The sequence below is a fragment of the Garra rufa genome, chromosome 12 (genome assembly GCF_049309525.1).
Source record: "Garra rufa chromosome 12, GarRuf1.0, whole genome shotgun sequence".
In the NCBI taxonomy this organism is placed as follows: Eukaryota; Metazoa; Chordata; class Actinopteri; order Cypriniformes; family Cyprinidae; genus Garra; species Garra rufa.
The window spans coordinates 18603659-18618017 of NC_133372.1; the positions used below are offsets into that span (position 1 = coordinate 18603659).

The 14359-nt window shown below is 33.5% G+C and overlaps 1 protein-coding gene across 1 annotated transcript; it reads right to left on the bottom strand.

The window, feature by feature from the left end:
• Positions 1 to 1419: 1419 nt before the first annotated feature.
• LOC141347210 (uncharacterized) lies at positions 1420 to 5843 on the bottom strand. Its single transcript, XM_073852214.1, has 4 exons — positions 3092 to 5843; positions 2902 to 2981; positions 2338 to 2748; positions 1420 to 2225 (listed from the first exon to the last, which is right to left on the bottom strand). The coding sequence occupies exons 2-4, from the start codon at positions 2952 to 2954 to the stop codon at positions 1700 to 1702; spliced, it is 990 nt and encodes a 329-aa protein (XP_073708315.1). The 5' UTR covers positions 2955 to 2981; positions 3092 to 5843; the 3' UTR covers positions 1420 to 1699.
• Between the last annotated feature and the right edge of the window lie 8516 nt (positions 5844 to 14359).

Consider the following 14359-nt stretch of genomic DNA (forward strand, 5'->3'; position numbering starts at 1 on the left):
TCCTATTTAAAGTTCACTTTTGACCTTTGACAAACATTTGTGCACTGTCAAAATAACCTGTTTATGTAATGACATGTATGGTGCTAAAATGCAAGAAATGTCAATGCTTTGACATTTTCACTATTTATAGGTTTTCATCTTATGACCATCTGATGCGGTTTTGGCAGGTCATTGAACCATCACTGAAATTCATGGTCCGGGTAACGAGAACAGGAGCTGCAAACAGTGAATTTGAAAAGCAAAGGGCTGGTGTGGTAAGCTTGTGCTATTATTATCAAACACTCCATCTACAGAAAGTATACATACTACCATGTGTTTGTTCAATATATGGTTTGACTTTTATTTTCTGAAGCCAGGGTGTTAACTTTATGACCAACACTAGCACTTTTAGTATTGAATTGATTGAATGAATAGAAATAAATTCCAAACCATCAGAATTTTGTTGTTGTAACTGTACTGTATACCTACGAGTATGGACCATTAAATATATTTATATAATGTATTTGTCAGTACTTACAGGCAATAGATGAACTGTTCCTCTTCCTGAACTACCTTGCCCTTGGTCTGAAGCAGAGGGACCTAGCTGAGCGATATGGGGTGCATCAGTCTACTGTCAGCAGAATCATTCTGACCTGGAGCAATTTTTTGTACTCCGTTCTTGGTTCACAGTGTATTTGGATGACTCAAGACAAAATTAAGGAACACTTGCCATCAGAGTTCGAAGACTACCCAGACACCACCACAATTCTGGACTGCACAGAGCTCAGGTGTCAAACACCCACCTCCCCTTTACTTCAGAGTGAGGTGTATTCGAACTATAAGTCCCACTGTACCCTGAAGGGAATGATTGGCATGGCCCCCCATGGTGCTGTAACATTTGTCTCCCCCCTTTTTGCTGGCTCAGTAAGTGACAAACAGATCTTTGTAGAGTCAGGTATTCTTACTCTGCTTAGGCCAGATATGGCAATTATGGTCGACAGAGGCTTCCTTGTGGATGACTCTGTGCCCTGTAAAGTGTACAGACCTGCATTTCTCGCTGGGAGACCTCAGATGCCAAAGCACGAGGTCAGGGAGACCCAATCTGTTGCACATCTCAGAGTGCACATTGAGCGCCTAATTCGTAGACTGAAGGAATGTAAATTATTTGATACTGTCATCCCCCTAAGCATGTTTGGCAACATAAATCAGCTTTATGCAATTGCGTGCCTCCTGTTAAATTATCAAAGTGGGCCACTTGTAAAAGCTTGGTCTAAGTAGAAGTGCCTCTTTAAGTCTGTAAATATAGTCCAAACATAACTGTAGATTTCATCTCTGTATTTAGAATACATCTCATAGTTTAAACCTAAAATCTAAATGTTTTACTTTAATTTGATCATCTTATTTAACCATTGATTACTTAATAATTTGCACAGTCAGGAGTGTTGTAATTTCATTTTACTGCTGATGTACCTTTACATCATACATGTGACAGATAAAATAATTGAATCATTTCCCATACACTATATACAACAAAGTACTAATGAATTATAAATTTAGGACACACACACACACAAATAACATTTACAGAAACCTGTACTTTAAAAAGTTAACAACAGATTCTGTACATTTGTGGAAAAAGTTCATAAAACATTAGGCAAAAGATATGTACAAATTTGATGGAAACTGATTGTATGGATTGAAAATAACTATTAATCACTGTTTAAGCTAAAAATGCTGGAAGATAAAAGTAAAAGTAGAAGTGATCAACCTTTTCCTTGATTGTTTTAATGACTCCCTCATCTCTGTATATTCTTTGCATGAACATGTCGTCTTCTGTATACACAACGAAATCACACCACTTTAACCCGGAAATGAGTAGTTGGCCCTGAACCTGCCAGTAGTAAGAATGAGACTGTTTGAGCTCTAGCACTCCACTCGAGACTCTAAGGTAGGCACAGTCCACATAGCTTTTCACATTTGGGCATTTCACTTCCACCAGTCCAAACACAGGATCAGCTTTAGGGTCATACACTAACCCATCTGGTGATGAGCCGAGCCAAGGTGCATCGGGGTGGATGATAAAACCACAAGGGTAGTGATTTACCTCCTTAATGCAGCAGTACTCTTCAATAGCTTTGGGCTCCATCTGAAGGCCCCTCTTCATTTCTGCAGACTGATAGCTTGATCGCAAAATTCTCACTGCTAGGCTCGCTGCCGAGGACTGCCCTCTTACGTGGCAAACTTCTCTATAAATAAATTGATGCACATAAAAACTTTTTAATATTTAAATTTAAATGAAATGACAAATTTATATTGACATGAGAAAATGTTCTACATGTCATGTTATAGTGTAGTTACCTGAATCTAGAAGAAGTAACTCGTGGCTTTCTTAATGAATGCCATTCATTCATTGTGCTTTGTTGTCTTGTGCCAGCCTCAATTTGGTGTGCCATGACATCTGTTGTTGCTAAAGAAGCCATGTGCATCTGCTGATGGTGAGTAAACACAAAACAGCACTCCAAGGGACCAAGACGGTAGCCATCGAGGGGTAAGGATGGTCGTGGTGGTGCGGTGGTATGTGGACAGGTCTTTGGTGGGCTCCAGGCAGGAAGTTGATAGGAGAGTAAACTCCCTTCTTGTACTTTTCCAAAAGCACTGTCCACTAAAGGCACATCCCCTGAAATCCCCATGGTCGTTATGACATGCCGCAGAACTGACATGTCTGGTTGGCCACAGGTCATGTTACAGGCAGCTTTATACAGGTTGCTCCTAAAAACATACATATAACAACATTTACACAGTGTTAATTAAAGTTTCTTGTAATAATGTGCAGATAACAATCATAAATAGTTTTTTAAAAAGTACTATTTTACAATAAATGTACAGTATGTAGTAAAACCACTTCCCATTTCCACACCTTACCTTATGCCTTCTGTCAACCTTCTCTCCTTGGGTCTAGCTGATAACACCACCATTTTATTTGTTGGACCAGGCTTAAAGCCCTGTAAACAAATATTGCATAATAACTTAATTACTTTGTCTATGTTTAGTTTAATTTAGCGTGTGTATTTATTAACTATGTATTAATTATAATTGTGTTGACCAACATCACCTGGGTCCTGGGTTTGTGCCATTGCTGCTCTGACCCTGTGCAGCTGTGAGTAGGGGGGACAGCTGTTGCTCCCCGTTGGCTGCAATGTGTTGTTTGGTAAAGCAAAGCTGCAATATGATTACATAGAGCAAGCCCTGCCACACATGAGCACTGGTAGGTCAAGAGTTCAACAGGGTTTGAGTGTTTTAAAACAACCTGTAAACAAAATAGACATCGATTTATTTTACATCCTTTGTTGTTTGAGGTATATAAAAAAAGATAATTTATTCAAAAAATTACTATTGGTTTGCAATAATGAGTGCAATTACTAATAATATTATACATAATAAAACCTGTTTATTTATTGGGAAAACACAGTTGACAGTAATGCATCATTTATTTTTATTTGCATTTTTCAAGGCACTTTGTGACTTTTATTTCTTCATACAAAACTGTGACAATTTTATTTCTTGATTCGATTTTTATAATAGTTATTTTATAATCTTAAAATATAAAACAATAAAGTGGAAATGAGTTACTAATACGCCAGTAAGTGCTCCTCTGCTGTCCCCTCCTGGTTAGCGTGTTAATTTGACATTAATAAGTGTTTACCACAACATATATTTTGAGTAATCCTATTACAAATGTAATTTACAATTACATTTGACTGTGTCTGCCACAACACCATGGTTAAAGTTATCCTTAATATTTCTGGTTTTCTATGTTAGCGCTGTTTAATCTGTTTAATCTGTTCATAAATTTGATCACTTCTCACTGGATCTTGCACGTTAACAGTGCCGTGAGATCAACACTGGTTCCCGATCAAAAGTGCTCTGAGCTCGGACCAGTTTGCTTGTGCCGAGGTGATAAACGATTTGATGTTTGATGTTTCTCACATGCAACAGAAATGAAACTGGGCAGCGGTGGTCGCACCAGCGTGACCGCTCACAACATTTAGTCGCACCGGCAGAAAAATGGCTGCAGTCTGGAGCTCTACTATCTGTATTAAAAATTTCCCAGAGAGTAAACACTGTAAACCTTATTACTTTGAACCTGATCTCATTCCTCTACACTTAAGTTATGTGGTCTCTCGTTTTTCTTCATCGACCTGAAGCATCTTGCCCTTACTGAAACCTCTCCTGCCTCGTTCTTGTCAGAAACTGAGAACGAAAATAATTACAACACGATAAATAATGATAGCAGCGAATAAAATCTCATGTTATTTAAAAACAACAACATATAATTATATATGCCGAGCCTGGTAATCCTAGACACGTAACTGCACATATGAATACTGATAACGTGAACACTATCATAACGGTTTAATCTAACGTTAGCTAGCTAGCGACTCTATCTATTAAACGGCTTTATAAGGGTACTTACCTTCATATTCATGGATATAACTGGATATGTACAACTTAAATCCTCTTTCCCGTTTGCTGGACGAAGATTTCGAGTTCGCCTGAATAAGCCTGTGTACATCGTTGATATTTACTTCAGGTAAATCTTGAAGGCAGCGGGTGTAGAACGACATCTTCACTGTATTGACAGTTGACCGGAAATGACTGAGCTGGCTTATCTAAAACCAGGAAGCAACCGTGCATAAGGTCAATTCACTCACTGCTGAAAGCGCCTGATCGGTTTTTATTAAGTGCCGATTTGTGCGCTCGTGAATCATCTTATGAGTGTAGACGCGATGTAAATAAAATATTAATTGTGTAGTTTAGAGAGCTTTATTAATTATAACGGAATTTTGTGAGATCTCTATGAACTTTTAGTGATAATAAGGGGAGCGTGCTTTGCACTTTCCAAGCTATAATCCATTTAGAATTTGTATGAAACTTTCGTTTTTCGGCACATGCAAGCTGATATGTTTTGGGAGTGACATTTGCATATTTATGCTGGGTTTATTCTCGAAATAACGGTGAAGCAATAGAGGGGATAAAAATATATTTTCCCCTTCTCCCAAAACAACTTACTGTTTCAGCTATAAAATAGTTCAGTTTTGTATGTAATGGCAAAATGTTTATATTTAGTTTCGTTTTTTATTTAGCTAATTTAGAAAAACGCTTGGAGCATTTTTATTCGTTATATATATATATATATATATATTTACCGAACAGCGCCCAGCTGAATCATAGTCTGTTTGATCAGTTTGCCTTATCAAATCATCACGACTTGCCTAAAATGAAATCTATAGATATAAAACAGTTCAAGTATAAAACAATGGTAGTTTAAACGTTACAAATAAATGTGCGCTATATGCGCATAGTTTGTGCAGAAAGTGGAAGCTAAAGCTTGCAGGACATCGAGGCACCAGCGCAATCACTTGCATTTTTTTAATTGGAAGCAATTTAAAATTATCCGTCATTTTTGCTTACAAAGTACGAGTAATACATCGAAAAAAACGTTACAGCATTTTTATAAAACAAGGAAAACAAAAATTATGTGCTTTCTGCCGTCTGGTTCTTGAACAGAAGTGCTTGACAAAATGAAGCGAAATGCATGCCTCACAGACATAATAAATACATTTATAGAAAGCTTTAAATTATTACTTAAAGAAATAAAACTAATCAAAAGCACAAACTCTTTCATGCAATCCGTAAAAATGAATTTCTCTCTAAAGGCGCGTCCAAAAAGGAGATTGCGAGTCAGGATCTTTGCGACACTGACTCAGAATACACAAATTAATTAATAAATAATTAATTTATGTCCTAACTCTTCCCTTCGACACATTCATTGTTATTTATTTTTGCCGGTGCTTGGGGCCAGTTTTAGCCTATTGTGTGCGCTTTAACGCGGATTCAGCTGCGCTAAAGCACACTACTCTCAAAAGTGAAAGCCAAAGTGAAGTTTCGTGTTGTTTCCACCAGCGCGGCATTTTTTTTCTTCACCATAATTGATGGATGTCTAAATTATGAAAATAAGGAGAAGCCTAAAACAGGCCTGAAGCCCGGCCCGGGTCTTAACTATGATGTGAAAATTGGCCCGAAGCCGTAGCCCTGGGGTGTAAAAAAAAGTCAGGGCCCATCGGCCGGGGCTGAAGTGCAGCGCTTTAATTGACTGCTTTGATGTGCTGCAATACCGTAGGGCACTGTTTTAATGCTTACATCTGATTTTTTTTCTTGCCCCCCCTGACTCAAAAGTCAAATGTCGCCCATGTATATATATATATTCTTTACATTTTTATTGCTTCCTAAATTTTTTATTAGATAGCATTTTTTTAAAAAGTTTTTTTTATTTAATGTATTAAATTATTATTTTATTATATAGCCTACTCAGTTTGTTCGTATGTTTTCATATTTGTATTAGATATCATATTTGATATTTTTTAATATTAATTAATATAATAATAATTATAATAATAATAATTAATATATTTTTTATTGCTTCATTTATTTATTTTAAAACTAAGCTACAACCAAACTAAGCATCTAAAACTATGCTTTTTAAACAAAACTTTTAAAACAAATAAATTTTAACTTTACTTATATACTCAGATGTAATTATATATATATATATATATATATATATATATATATATATATATATATATATATATATATATATTTATAATTTGTATATTTTTTATTATATTGCTTTCTTATGAAACATATACACACACACACACACACACACACACATATATATATATATATATATATATATAATTTTTTTTAATTATTATTTATTTTTAAATAAATGTAAATATATATCTACATATATTTATCTTTTTAAATATCTACATTTTTATAGCTTCCTAATAAACCATTTATTTTAAAACTAAAACCATGCTTTTAAAACTAATAATTTTTTGTTAAATTATAATTTCAATTATATACTCAGATCATTTAAATATTTTTTTATTAGATATTTTTGTACAGATTTTTTTTATTTTATTTTTTTTATAAATTTTTATATTTTTTACAGCTTTCTAATAAAACATTTACTTTAAAACTAAGCTACAACCATGCTTTTAAAACTAATACAATTATTAAATTCTATATTTTATTATATATATATTTTTATTTTTTTTATCATTATATGTATATATGTATATATATATATATATATATATATATATATATATATATATGTCCTTTACATTTTTATTGCTTCCTAAATTTTTTATTAGATAGCAATTTTTTAAATAGTTTTTTTTATTTAATGTATTAAATTATTATTTTATTATATAGCCTACTCAGTTTGTTTGTATTTGTTTTTATATTTGTATTAGATATCATATTTAATATTTTTTAATACATTTGTATATATATTTTTTATTGCTTCCTAATAAAACATTTATTTTAAAACTAAGCTACAACCAAACTAAGCATCTAAAACTATGCTTTTTAAACAAAGCTTTTAAAACAACTTTTAATAAATTATAACTTTAATTATTTACTCAGATATCATTATATATATATATATATTTATAATTTGTATATATTTTTTTATTATATTGCTTTCTTATGAAACATTTATCTTAAAACTAAGCTACAACCATGCTTTTAAAGCTAATAAAATGATTAAATTAAAATTTGTATATACTCAGTTGATTTGCATTATTTTAGATATAATAATTTATATATATTATATTATATTATTTATATATATATTTTATTATTATTATCATTTTTTTTTAATGAATGTAAATATATTTAATTGGTATTAGGTATATTTATTTATAGCTTCCTAATAAACCATTTATTTTAAAAGTAAAACCATGCTTTTAAAACTTTTGTTTTTAAAATGTGTTGTTAAATTATCATTTTTTTTATATACTCAGTTCATTTTTATATATATATATATTTTTTTATTAGATTTTTGTACAGATTTATTTTTTTATATACATTTTTATATTTTTTACTGCTTTCTAATAAAACATTTATTTTAAAACTAGGCTACAACCATACTTTTAAAACTATTTTTAATTTAAATTTATATTACATACTCTGTTTATTTGTATTATTTGTATTTTTATTATATATAATTTTTTATGCATTCTTCATATTTTTTATTGCTGCCTAATAAAAAAAATATTTTAAAACTAAGCTACAACCATACATTTAAAACGAATTTTTTTTTATTAAATTCAAATTTTTATTATATACTTAGTTTATTTGTATTTTTTATATATTTCTATCAGATATACTTTTTTTATACATTTTTTTATTTAGATTTTTTATATTTTTTTGTTACTTCCCAATAAAACATTTTGAACATAAGCTACAACCATGCTTTTAAAACTAAGCATTTAAGACGAAGCGTTTAAAACCAAGCGTCTAAAACTATGTTAAACCTAAGCTAAAACTAAGTGTTTAGAACTAAGCTAAAACCATGCTTATCAAACTAAGCTAAACCTAAGCATTTACAACTAAGCGTCTAAAACTAGGCTAAAACTATATGCTTTTAAAACCAAAATATTTGTTTTGCTTTTTAGATGTCAGGAGAGTGGAGACTGACAGGAAAGTGTTGGGTCAAGAGGGGGGTGTGGGATCAGCAAAGGTCCCTTGGTGGAGATTCGAACCCAGGTCGTCCGCAAGTGCAGTAGCTCTATTTGTCAGTGCGCTAACCACTAGGCCATAGGCTCTGACATGCTCTGATTCTTCTGCTCTTTTTCAGACGGGGCTGTAAGAACGTGGACAGGCTCTAGTTCTGCTGTAGTTCTGGCTTACTTGAGAGGCCTGAGTTTCCCGTCAGCATGTGTCAATCCAATCTGCTTTTTCACTGGATGCTGTATGTCCAACCCTGGCAAAGAAAAAGGCAGAGCATTCTTCACACTGACTGTCTTTTACTCAAGTCATTTTCCTGTCATCATTTATTATAGTACAACAAGATTGCTCAAATTAACTCACTTCACTAATCATATTTGAAATGTATATTCTATATTGAAGATGACAAATGTCTCACCTCTGACTCTCTTCATTTTAGATCCACTGTTTCAAACCAGTCATGCTGCAAGATGTCAATAAATTGAGAAAGCAAATAAAAATTATAATTATAATAAACTACCGGTGCTTTTTCTGAGTTCTCAGTGTCTCGTTTTAAATGTCAGGGCCCTTGGAAGTCTAGCAATGAAGTGTGGAGCTACTTTGTGCCTCGTAAATGGCGTAAAACAGTGATTTATTTAAATGGCTTCTTCGATGCCCTATGGACTCTCATTGACAACCTGTTGTGAGCATCGGCTAACTGACCCCAGATTTCGGACTGCAGGACACAAACTGAGATGAGATATGCAAGGTACGTTCACACTCGGTATCATGATTCAATACACTTTAGGTCAATATCACACCGGAGTTCTCCTTTAAGGTTTGGTTAAAGTGAACCCTGTGTATTAAGACTTGGATAGCTTAAAGTTTTTTTGTTTGTTTTTTTTAACTCCTAAATCTGGTCTTTGATCATCAAAATGACATTTAAATGTTTTTTCTTGTGAAAATAAAAATAAATCTCATGCCTTAAAACAGCTTGAAATGTAACTCTATCCCCCTTGCCTTATTTACTATACGTGTTGATTAATGGACTGGGACATGGTTTGTCTAAAAGCTTATTAAAAATGCCACATAGACAAACAACGTAAAAATCTTGATTTTCACTACAGGGGGACTTTAATATAACGTAAATGATGCCTCTTACTGAAATATGTAGTAGAAAACCTATGAAAGATTCAAGATTCATGTTGATTACGTAAAATGGTTGCAATCTGTGAGTTACTGGCCCTGGGCAACGCTATTTGAGCGATATTGTGCTCAGTGCTAGTAGCTCGCCGAGTGCAACCGTTCTGCATAATTAAAGTAATGCCATCCCCATAGTCCAAATTATCACAATGTGGATTTTTTAAATAATGTAAGTATTTCATGGGTTTTCTACTACATATTTCAGAAAGAGACCTTATTTACACCATATTAAGCCATACAAGTCTTAATACCCAGGGTTCTCTTTAAGATTAAGAGGTTATTCTGGGGGTGGGGTGGGGTGGGGTGGGGGGGTGCTCAAGCTGTATCAGTTCTTAATTCTGTTTTTTCTTCTCCTTCCTAAATTCTTTTCCAGGTATCAGAGAAGGAAGAGGCTGAACAGATTCTTCAACAGGAAACCATGGCAATCTTCATCATATGCCGTTGTTTACTGACGAGCTGCGCAAATCAATGTTCATTATCAGTGTGAATGTGCGCAGCTCGTCAGTGAACAACGGCTGTGTGTAGTATATACGGCTCAACGTGAAATCACGCACCTGATGGCATTTACCGCTGATTACAGAACCGGCTTTACTGACAAAACGCGCAAGCATGATCGGCCGATTCGGATCGGTGCATCCCTAGTACCCACTCATCCCAATTTACCCCGTAAGTGACGTCATGTTTGAGTGGCCGTCTGTGGTTCGGTGTTCTACAGTAGTAGGTTCAGTATTTTAGTAGTAGAAGCTGGCAAGTCTTGAAACATGACCAGTTCAGATGAAATTGCGATGAGATGAGTTGGAACCTGCAACTCCTTGTAATGGTGTTGTCTGCAATGTTCTGAAAGCTGTTAGTTTACACCAGTTTGTGTATTATGGCTGTTTACAACATCAACTCTGTACTTTTGTTCTCATTTGTTACTTTTTTGGGTTCAGTATTTCAGTAGAAGCTGTCAAGCCTTGAAGCATGGGAATCCCAGTTCTGATTAATTTACGATGAGATGAGTTGAAACCTGCAACTCCTTGCAATGCTACAGTCTGCACCGTTCTAAGAGCTGCTAGTTTACACCAGTTTATGGTGTGTTATGACTGTTTATAGCAATAACTCTGTACTTCCGTTCTTATTTTTGACTTTTATTTTTTTTTTACAGTTGAATATCACTTGTAGCATCATTAAATACAATGAGGACAGAGATGGTGAGATGCTCACTATAGCTACAGGTCTAGTAGAGATGCAACTGAGGAATTTTTGCATTTTCCTAATTCATTGTTCTCAATTCATTCTCAACTATATTAAGTTGTTGATGTTTGCCAGCTCTTCAAAGTCAAAATGTGTGGAAGTAATGTAAGTTGTTAATAAATATTGATGTAATAAATTATTGATTGTCTTTTTTGATTTAGTAAAAGATTAAATATTAAGTACTGTTCCTTTATTAATTAAATAATAATGTTTTTTTAAATCTTTTTATTTCAAACAAATAATTTCTATTTCCTTGTATTTTTAAAAATGAGAAATAATTGTTTAATTCAATCAATATCTATTTGATTGGATAAAACAAATAATTTCAAATACATATTTCTTAAATAATAATTTTTGTTTTGATAAAATCTATATATTTTTGTTTATATCAAAAATATAATTTAAATGTATTGACTTTATTCAACAAGAAAATTATACTTTGTGCCAGGTTATATAAAATAGTTTTCTTAGACTTAGAAAATATTGTTTAGGTCAAGTTATTTATTTTTCATTGGATAAAGTTATAAAATATAGATGTGAACCATTACCCTAAATTTTTTTAGTTATATGAATGAAAATATTTTTTCAGTGTAGTTAATGTTAGTGTCTGCACTTCCGTTAGGAAGAAAATTTTATGTTTAAAGTATCACATTCTCACTGATATGTGATAATAATGAATTTCTCTGAATTAATTCAGTTCAACTTCCTGTAATTGCAATTCAATTCAAAATTTAATTCACTGAACAGGGCTCTACGCTAAATAATCCAAAAATCGGATAAAAAATTAGCCTTCCCATTACAAGGTGAAATGTGACTCCTTACGGTGATTTACAGGCGATTTATCCTTTGTTTTTACCTTTTCGTGTTTAATCAGGCTCAGAGGTGACATGAGTGCAATCAAATTCATAAATTCATGTTGAGATTAATGTTTAAATATAGTTTTAGATGTGACTTGTTTTACTGTTGACGACGAAACCAGCCAATAGTGTTATAGTCAGACAATGTAAGTCACTTAATAATAACTTTGTGTTTATTTAACTTCTGTATTAAATTAATATCTCATTTACAAACTCCCTTAAAATTATTGTTTCGCAATATCACAAAGCTCTATTATAATCAACAAAGTTCTCTGTACTGCATAATCGATCTCTTATTTACACTCTGTTTATGAAAGGATTCGTGAGATATGTCCGTGATACATTACTCAAAAACATATAGAAACACAAATATGCTGATCGGGTCAGTTGCACAGGGTGCTCCTAAATATTTTTTTCATAGTTGCACGTAGTAATTTTCAGTCGCAAATGCAAGTGATATGGTCGCACTGTAGAGCCCTGAATGAACTGAATATAATTCTGAATGTTGCATCAGTAGGCTAGTATTATTATCAATACTTTCCATGTCAGGTTAGCATGCTTGTTTACAGCCAAATATCTTTGCCGCAAGGAAGAAACCCACCGAACGGTATTAAACTAGGCAATACTGAAACGAAAGTTGTACTCACCAAACACTTTAATGAAGGTCACCCTCTCTGGGTGACTGCTGCACAAAAGACTGTACTTGACTGATATATTTTGGTCTTTTTGTTTGTTTACGTCAAGTACTTTAAGACGCTGCCTTTTCACCCGTGTTATGTCCAGGAGATGGAGAATGGCTCTGTCCTGGTCAACCTTGTTTGGTCTTTCATAAAACTCATCATCAGGTAGTCCGGTGACAGTTTCTCAGCCTGACAGAAATCGGTCCCACCAGCCTTGTGTTTACATCCCACTGAGGGTATTAACGCGCCCCCTGAGTGACGGACCTTCTTCTTTTGTTGTTTTTTATGATTTTCTTTGTCCAGTCGGCGTTTTCTACCCCCATGTGTAGGTCTTACTGGCTCATCTAGGCCATCAAAAGTGTTATTATAGTTTAATCCTTAAAGACCTAGAACATTTTTGGGGCACCTGTATATTTCTTTGTTTTTTCAGACCTATTCTAGCAGTCAGCATCAATTGTCATATATCATTATAAACATAAGAACTTGAACTTTATGTCTAGCTAATTTAAAATTACAAATTTCCTTTTGTTTTCTCTAAAAATTAGTGAATTTCCAGAATTTTAGGAAAAACGCTACCAACAATTGGGTGTTTTTTACTGTGTACTCAAACAAAAACTCCTGAAGTTTAGATTTTTTTCTTTAAAAATTTGTATTTAGGTGTTTTACACTTCCAAATAAAATTTTGTCTATATATAACATTCCCCAAGCAAGTTATAGCCAATTATTACAATATTATTTAGGTGCTTTTCAGTGAAAAACAGGCCCATTTCGTTTATTGACAATATAGATCTGTCCAAAAACGTTTCAGGAGTAAAGTCATTGCAGAAACAGTGTTAAATAATAGCAAAACACAGTAAAAAATAATTGACTATTTCATAAATATATTCTTAATCCAAAAGATGAACAATAAACACAAATAGTGTAGAAAGTAGCACAAGAAAAAATGCACAAACTGTCTTGTGCAACAAAAAAATAAATAAACAATCCAAATTATTCACAAACTACACACAAAATGAGAGAGAAATATACAGAGTGCAACCGAAAAAATAGTACAAATAATCTTTAAAAACTATATAATAATTAGTTACATAATATAACAACCAAATAGATGGATCTGCTGGCTGTAGTCTGCGTCGGAATCTATTTTACCGGGACATCGCCTAGTGACCGAAAACCCACATTCCAGTGCTTTATCCGATATCTACTGTTGTTTCATCCTTGTTTTTGGTTTGTTTTATGTCAAAGGGCTCTGTCGTGAGTATTTCTGTACATTTTCAAAGAATGCTGTCATGCAAATGTGTTATTTTGCGTTTGTTTTCATGCACGCAAGACGCACTTTGCTTTCACTTTGCGTCTGTTCAGATCTGCAAAGAAACATACTAATCGGTGGTTCAAAAGACCAAAACCTATGTTTATTGGTTGAATAGATGACAGTTTGAACCAATCGGGGCACAGGGGTGGGACTAAGCATCAACAATCGTTCCTGTTTGGCTCAGAGGACCAAAACGTGTTGATTTCATCTGACGAATCAGTGCTGAGGAAATGTGATGACGTAATCACGCTTACTACGGAGCCTCTGAATATCCAAATGAGACAAATGCGATATCACTGAAAAGAGCAGACTCTGTACTTTACGAGACTTTTTAAAGCACTTTTTAAATCAAAAGTTATTAAACATTTAAGACCAATAGTTATTTTTTGCCGCCGGCGGCTGTCTCGGTCTTTGAGGGTTAAAGAACTCATTTTAATGTCTGAAGGCAAACAAAAATCTCTCGCTTCAGAGCGCGCCTTGATTGATTGCGTCGAACGCTCAGTTCTGATTGGTCGAGAGGACATATC

What these genes read in the sequence shown, in the direction of transcription:
- LOC141347210 (XM_073852214.1), bottom strand. Translation starts at nt 2,954, where the DNA reads ATGGTGGTGTTATCAGCTAGACCCAAGGAGAGAAGGTTGACAGAAGGC. An exon ending in AGGTTGACAGAAGGCATAAG is followed by an intron (nt 2,749 to 2,901) that starts GTAAGGTGTGGA and finishes GTATGTTTTTAG; the next exon opens with GAGCAACCTGTATAAAGCTG. An exon ending in GTTACTTCTTCTAGATTCAG is followed by an intron (nt 2,226 to 2,337) that starts GTAACTACACTA and finishes ATTTATTTATAG; the next exon opens with AGAAGTTTGCCACGTAAGAG.